General features: G+C 45.3%; 1 protein-coding gene across 1 annotated transcript; it reads right to left on the reverse strand.

The window, feature by feature from the left end:
- Positions 1 to 3,102: 3,102 nt before the first annotated feature.
- Positions 3,103 to 4,062, reverse strand: LOC100942873 (olfactory receptor 13C7-like). The gene has a single exon (XM_003800224.1). It carries the CDS (start codon positions 4,060 to 4,062, stop codon positions 3,103 to 3,105), a length of 960 nt encoding a protein of 319 aa, XP_003800272.1.
- Between the last annotated feature and the right edge of the window lie 3,642 nt (positions 4,063 to 7,704).

Here is a 7,704-nt window from a genome sequence, read left to right on the forward strand (position 1 = left end):
TGGACATTCTTCTTAATTATAACTCATCTCTGAATGCATTGTGCAAATCAAGATAGGACTCCGTCAACAGAATTTGCTTTTGGTGCTTATTAAGAGTTAACCCATGAATTTGAACTTTGAACTATTATGCTTGGTACTTGGAATTGGTATATATTTTGTTAAAGCTTGAAAACATTTAGCATTTGAATCAAGTTTCATCACAAAAAAAACCCAAACCATATGATTAGATAAGAAAATGTGGTATACAAAAGGCAATACTCAACCTTAAAAATAAAATCCTGCCATTTGCAACAACGCGTCTAACCTGAGATCTGCTCACAGAGATTTGAATTCAGGTAAATCCAAGTACATATGTGGAAACAATTACAACCACCATCTCCTGCACATATCCTGGACCCCATATAATAAGTCCAGAGGACTGAGAATTGAGTGGGCAATGCAGGGCAAGGATGCCCGAGGGGCTGTGATACTGAGAGGGGACTTTTACATAGTCCAATTTCCCCATCCCTAGTCTCACAGCAGGTGTGGGACCTGCAGCCAGAATCCCTGCGTTGGAAGGTCAGCCTCCAAAGGAACTCAAAGCCACTCAGCCTAACTAACCTCCAGCAGGGGAGAGATGCAGCTGCTGCTGGGAAGGGAGCCCCATCCACTGCCAGGAGTCATTAGTTCTATTGCTCTTTTTGTTTGTGTATTGATTGATTTGTCTGCTTGTTTCACCTCACAAAAGATTTGAGGTAGCCCTAAAATACATTAGAGGCCAAAAAATTAAAAATGGAAAGGTGAGGAAGTGGGGCAAAAGGAAATTAAAAGTAGAAAAATTATATAATTATAAACCCAGGGAAGTGTAAGACTCATCTCAAAATGCAGATCATTGCAAGGCCATTCTCAGCTGCAGAGTCGAGATGGGATACAGCACACTGGAGGAAAACTCAGCTATACAAGAAACAGTCATTTGTTTATTTTTCTTAATCAAATTTTCTGACACACAATCCCATCTGACCAGGCCAATGGAATCTTCTGTTGCAGTTGGTAAGGAGCATCTGGCCTTCACAGGGATTCCCAGAAACACGAAGCCTTACCCAGATCCCAGAAAATGGTAGATATTTGTTGGCTGTCCTCCCACGATCCAGTGTTCCTCTGCAGCATTCTTTTTTTTTTTTTTCGACACAGAGTCTTAAGCTGTCCCCCTGGGTAGAGTGCTATGGCATCACAACTTATAGCAACCTTCAACTCCTGGGCTCAAGCGAGTCTCCTGCCTCCACCTCCCAAGTAGCTGGGACCACAGGCACCCACCACAACGCCTGGCTATTTTTTTTTGGTTGCAGCCATCATTGTTGTTGGTGGGCCTGGCTGGATTAGAACCCACCACCTTAGGTGTATGTGGCTGGTGCCTTAGCCACCTGAGCCACAGGCGCCGAGCCTCTGCGGCATTCTTAACAGCTCCAGAGTCTCCTTTTGACAGCAGCCACAGGGTTTAGGTGAGACTGACCTTGTTTTCAGTTTTAGAGAAGGGCCCTGCTGGTCTAAAGACAGGGTCTTGCTCTGTCACCTAGGCCAGAATGCAGCGGCAACATCATAGCTCACTGCAACCTCAAACTTCTGAGCTCAAGTGATTTGCCTGCCTCAGCCTCCTGAGTAGTGGGGACTATAGGTGTCTGCCACTGCAATTAGCTAATTTTTCTATTTTTGTATAGAGATGGGGTCTCATTCTTGCTCAGGATGGTCTTGAACAACTGGGCTCAAGTGATCTTCCCACCTCAGCCTCCCAGAGAGGTGGGTAAGTCAATTTCATCATCTCCTCCCACCTGCCACTACCCGTGGTTTGTGGTAAGCCTCAGTCCAATCAGAGCAAACCTCAGGACACGTGTTCTCTGGGTTTGGGAACCAGTGTTTTTTATCCCATGAATGAATGAGGAAACTGCATCCCTGGGGCAGTCTTGTGACCATGAGAAGAGTCAGCCTAAGAACAAAGCCAACCCACAGAAAAGCAAAGAGGAAAGAGAACTTCAGAGCAAAGGAATGGGAGCCTGACTAACCATGACTGAGGCCGGCCCAACTTTTGAATAAATCCACATTATTTTTGAGTAAAGCAGAATTTGAGTAGTGTTTTCTCTTCTGTTAAACTGAAGGTCTCCTGCTGGATGCAGCATTCAGCTGCCACACTGTTAAGGCTGTTGCTGACCACCCAAGACTCCAAACCCACAGGCCCATAGCCTACGATCCCTGTGCCGGAGCCAGTGGGGGATGACTGTTATGAATGATCAACGATAGATGTGGAGTTAAGGATTATTATAACCCTTTGCTTTCCCCAGTGTATTTTTTGGATTTCTTGATAGTCTGGGCATCCCCATGAGAGTGTCTTGTAGGGGTTAAAGCTGTAAGCATGCGTACTGTCAGGGGAGGAAGAGATTGAGGGCTGCTGCCTCCCACACGTGCAGTCTTGCACCACTGTGTGGTGGGAGCTGGGTTGAGAGAGGTGTAGATGTTTCTCTGTATTTTCTCACAGGTCAGTGTCACTATTTCAGGTAAGAACCCTCTCTTCTTGGTGCTAAGGAAAATTCCAGCCCTGGTGCTATTGGCCAACATACCATGATAGCATGGATAGTATTTTTCATGTAACTCTTACCAAACCCAGGCGTCTAGGATAATACCAGAGTATGTGCAGTAATCAGCAGTTCTGTGTAGGGCACACTCCAAGAATCCAGTGCTACTAAAACCAGGTTCTGTAGTTGTCCCCTGATGCTGCACACATCAAGGACTCTTTACAGATATACACCAGTTTCTGGTGGCAGAGGATCTAAGATTCTATGGGTATCGGTTGGCTATGATATGATGTCACTGAGTTGAGCACAAAGCCACCAACTAATCAGCATCTCCAGAAATGCTAAGGCTCTTTCCTTCTAGGTTCTTAGATATACACTTCTATTACCTACAGAACAGCAGGGGTTGGGGGGAAAGTTTACTTTTAAATTCCAGTTCTGTGGTCCATAACATGGACCTTAGAAAAGTCCCTTTTCTACTCTGGGTTACCATTTTCCAATGAGGACAATGAGGAGCTTGGAGATCGTGTGTTCTGGCAATCTTGGTTTCTGTGACAGTTGCTCACTCAGTTACCTGTTTCTGAAATACCAGGTTCCTCACAGCGGCCTTCACGTCTTTGTTCCTCAGGCTGTAGATGATGGGGTTCAGCATGGGGGTCACCACCCCATAGAAGAGGGAGATGAGCTTGTCGGCAAGGTCCTGCTTGTCCACCTCCAGAGGGTCCTTAGACTTGGGCTTCCCATACATGAAGAGGATGGTCCCGTAGAAGACGACCACGACTGTGAGGTGGGCAGAGCAGGTGGAGAAGGCCTTTTTCCTCCCCTCAGCAGAGGGGATCCTCAGGATGGTGGCAATGATGAATACATAGGAAACAGAGATGAACAGGGCTGGGACTCCCAGGAAAATCACATTTGACACCCCCATGCTGATCACATTAATGGAGATGTCAGCACAGGCCAACTTCAGGACAGCCAGGATCTCACAGGTGAAGTGGTTGATGACATTGTCCCCACAGAAGGGCAGCTGCATTGCCTGGGATGTCTGTACTACAGAGTTGGTGATGCCAGCTGCCCAGGAGCCAGCAGCCATGGGCACATAAGCAGCCTTGCTCATGACCACGGGGTACCTAAGGGGGTTGCAGATGGCCACATAGCGATCAAACGCCATCATGCTCAGGAGCACACACTCTGTGGCCCCCATGGCAAAGGACAGGAACATCTGCCCAGCACAGGCTGAGAAGGAGATGGTTTTCCTGGGGGTCAGGAAGCTGTCAAGGATGAGGGGGACGGAGGAGGTTGTGTAGCAGATGTCCAGGAAGGAGAGATTCCCCAGGAAGAAGTACATGGGTGTGTGCAGGTGGGAGTCCAGGATGGTCACCAGGATGAGGACCCCATTGCCCAGCAAGATCACCAGGTACATCAACAGGATGAGTACAAAGAATATTTTCTCCAGCTTTGGGTGGGCAGAGAGGCCCAAGAGAATGAAGCCCATCACAGGGGAGGTCTCATTGGATCTGTCCATGGTAAATTTGCAAAAGGGTTAATCCAAATCTGTCCACCAAGAGATTGGCAAGTACAGCCTCCTGGAGATGGGGAATAGGTTTTGAAATGCAAGATCCCACCTAGAAGGGCCCTTAAATAAACTCTATCCCTTTAGTATGGTATTTTAAAGGGCAGAATCATAGGAGTAAGGGCATATCAGAGGGAAATAGGCATTTACAGCAGTCCAGCTTCAAATCTTCTCAAGTCCTGAAATTTGATCGATTAAGGTGGTCCCAGATTTTTGGCACTCCCAAGTACCTAAACAGATACAAACACAAATCCACTCTGAAGGAGAGTTAACATTACCCCAGTTTTCAAATCATTTCTACAAATGATCTTTTTTTTGGGGGGGGGGCAGAATCTCATTGTTGCCCTTGGTAGAGTGCCATGGCGTTACTGCTCACAGCAACCTCAAACTCTTGGGCTTAAGTGATTCTCTTGCCTCAGCCTCCTAAGTAGCTGGGACTACAGGTGCCTGCCACAACACCTGGCTATTTTTTTTTGTTGCAGTTGTCATTGCTGTTTAGCTGGCTCAGGCTGGGTTTGAACCTGCCAGCCTGGGTGTATGTGGCTGGTGCCCTACCCACTGAGCTATGGGTGCTGCCCCATTTCTACAAATAATTTTGAAAACAACATCTGGCATACATTTAGAAAGAACAAGGTACACAAGGATACAAGATGACATAAATGAAAACCAACAGAAAAAGCAACAACAGATTATAAAGCTTCCCTCTCTTTGGGACAGTTGGGAGCCAAGAAGACAACTCTAGTGACACCTTCTGAGAGAATCAGTCCAGGCCATCTGACACCAACAATGCCAAAGTCTTAACATCTTGCTGATTCTTTTGTACATTTGGGGCACTGAGTGAGCCCTGGACACCATGGCTGAGTTGAATGAACTATTCTCTTCACTGTCCATTGCACGCACCAGAGGCACTGATTTGTTCCCTGAGATTGTTCACAGAACCCCAGGCCTACTGTTACTGGGCCTTCTTCTTACAGGGAAGGTTAAATCTCTCCTGATAAAGATTCTTTAATTTCCCAAACTTTAGTTAGCCTCCTATGTTCTTGTAAAATTCAGTTTTAGTAAAGAATCCCGCTAAGTTGGTTTATCAAGAAACCCCCATCCTCCATACCTGATCACACTCAGTATCTGACCAGGACTTTCATCTTCCACCACCCCACAGAGGATGTCTGATTGCCCTGGCTGTCTTTAGCAAGAATCTGGTTAGGTTGGTTTAGCCACAATTGCCCCTACCCCTGATGTTTTCTCTTAGTAATTTTTCCACTCACTGATTCCAACCCTGCTCCTTGGCTATAACTTTTCACTTGCCTATGCTGTATTTGGAGTTGAACCCCGTCTCTCTTCCCTACTGCAAAATCCCACAGTACCTGTTAAGATGATCCTATATAAAGTCTACTTTATCATGCTTTAACAAGTATCATTGAATAATTTTTTGTTTAACACTCCTCAGATTTCTAAGTGGTCCTCAAACTAGGATTTGTGCTGGGACAGTAAAAAATTTGCAGGCAACTTTGAGAGTGTTGGGTATTCGGTTTTATTTGCACTGTATCTAAAATACTTACAAACCTCCCAGATATCTGTCTCTACAAGAGCTCTCAGAATAGAGCCCTTTCCTCGCTTGTTCCTGCCTACTGAGCTCTGAGACACTCCTATGTTGGTGCTTAGTACATTACAGCTGTGCCCAAGTCAATGTCATAATAATTCAATTCAGGTTAACAGACATTTATTGGACATATGCTTTGAGCCAGGTGTAATTTTAGGTGCAGGAGACATAACAGTGAAAGTTCTTTTGTGGTCTCTGACCACAAAGAACTCAAAATCTAGTGGAGAAACAGTCATGCAAACAAATAATTACATCACCATTAACCATTATTCTAATGTAAAGGACAACAGGCCTTAGGGTCTATTTCCAATTTGCTCTCTTTCCATGGTAGAGAGCCCCTGAAGGGCAGTCCCTAAGGTTATGAATGAGATAGGCTCTGTGGGTTTGTTTGTAAGTTGAATTTGTATGTAAATTGGAACCAGTACACTTACCTATTACCTGTGATAGCCTCCATTCCTAAGTGTGAATTGGATGCCAGTTGGATGTTTGTAACTGAGAGACTGCCTGTACTACATTCCTGATAGTAGAGCCTAGGTTTGACCATCTGAGTGATGTGAGGCTCTTTTCCTCCTGGTAAGGCTCACTTCATTTCAGAGTAATAACCCTTTGATATTGAGCTGAAGTCTGCCCTGGTTTCTGAAGCTCTCAAAGGCAGTTAATCTCTCTTCTACATTATAGCCCTCCAAATATCCAGAAATAGAATGGCATTAGCATGAAGATGTATAAGAATAAATTCCCCCATTTTACCTAGGACCTTCACAAAATAGATCTGAATATCTTAGAGACAAATGTATCATTCATGATACAAAATAGATCTGAATATCTTAGAGACAAACGTATCAAAAGGCTGATACCGAGAATGGTCCCCTAGCTGGAAGATGGCTGGGTGCCTAAGACATACTGCAACTATGATTTGTCATCTGGGGTTTTCATTCCATGCTGGCTGGCCAACTTGACTCTCCCAAGAACCTGGATCACAGGAAGAGAATATTCCCTCTGTATCCTCATCACCAGATCCAGACGCATGCTCATCATTACTGTTGGACTTTGCACTCCAATTATGAAATGAGAAAGAGCCCAACAGTTTTAATGAAGAAAGGACAACTGAGTGTGAGTCAAAGACAGCTAGCTGTGTGGTCCCTGGCAAGCTCTCTTTTCCCCTGTGCAACAATGCAGTAAAACCAGATGATCTTAGACACGCTTGCAGCCTGTTGAGTCTGTTCGGTTCTGTGAGAATAATACACTAATACAAGCGCATCATCTCTCACCTCCTCAAGCCCCATTACATTGCAGTCAAATCTGATGACAGAAATGTAGCTGTGCCAATGAAAACTTTGGTATTTCTTTAATCAAACCTTGCACTTACTTTTTATCAGAAACATGGTGAGCAAGAATGATCAATTTTCTAAGGGTTGGAAAGAGCCAGGGTGAGGGCTCAGAACATGTGATGGGTGAAGGGTCCTCTCCCTCCACCTGCCTTGTGTGCTCAGGGCACAGTCTCCAAAGGACTAGCCACCACTCTTAGAAGATAATTTAAACTACAGTTTGTTCTCTGGGGCTGTTTTAGTCCCTGAAGTCATTTAAAGTTTGGAAAGTAAGTTGTCCTCAGTTTCAAAACTTTGTATACTTCTGGGATAACATCCCCAGGATCCAATTATACTGGAGGTACTGGGGGACGTTTGCTGTCTGCTTCTTCTCCCTTGATTTTCTCTTTCCTGTCTTCCTCCTTTCCCTTTTCCTTTCCTCAAGCTGTCACCCTGGATAGAGTGCATCACAGTTCACAGCAACCTTCAACTCCTGGGCTTAAGCAATTCTCTTGCCTCAGCCTCCCAAGCAGCGGGGACTATAGGCGCCTGCCACAACGTCTGGCTATTTTTTGGTTGTAATTGTCATTGTTGTTTGGCTGGATTTGAACCCGCCAGCTCTGGTCTATGTGGCTGGTGCCTTAGCTGCCTCCCTTCTTTCTCTCTGAACATCATTATCCCATTAACCGC

This window comes from Otolemur garnettii, unplaced genomic scaffold (assembly GCF_000181295.1).
Source record: "Otolemur garnettii isolate 467f Iridium unplaced genomic scaffold, OtoGar3 scaffold00172, whole genome shotgun sequence".
Taxonomy (NCBI): Eukaryota; Metazoa; Chordata; class Mammalia; order Primates; family Galagidae; genus Otolemur; species Otolemur garnettii.

Bases quoted from the DNA above. Each gene is read 5' to 3' on its own strand.
- LOC100942873 (XM_003800224.1), bottom strand. From the start codon at position 4,062: ATGGACAGATCCAATGAGACCTCCCCTGTGATGGGCTTCATTCTCTTG.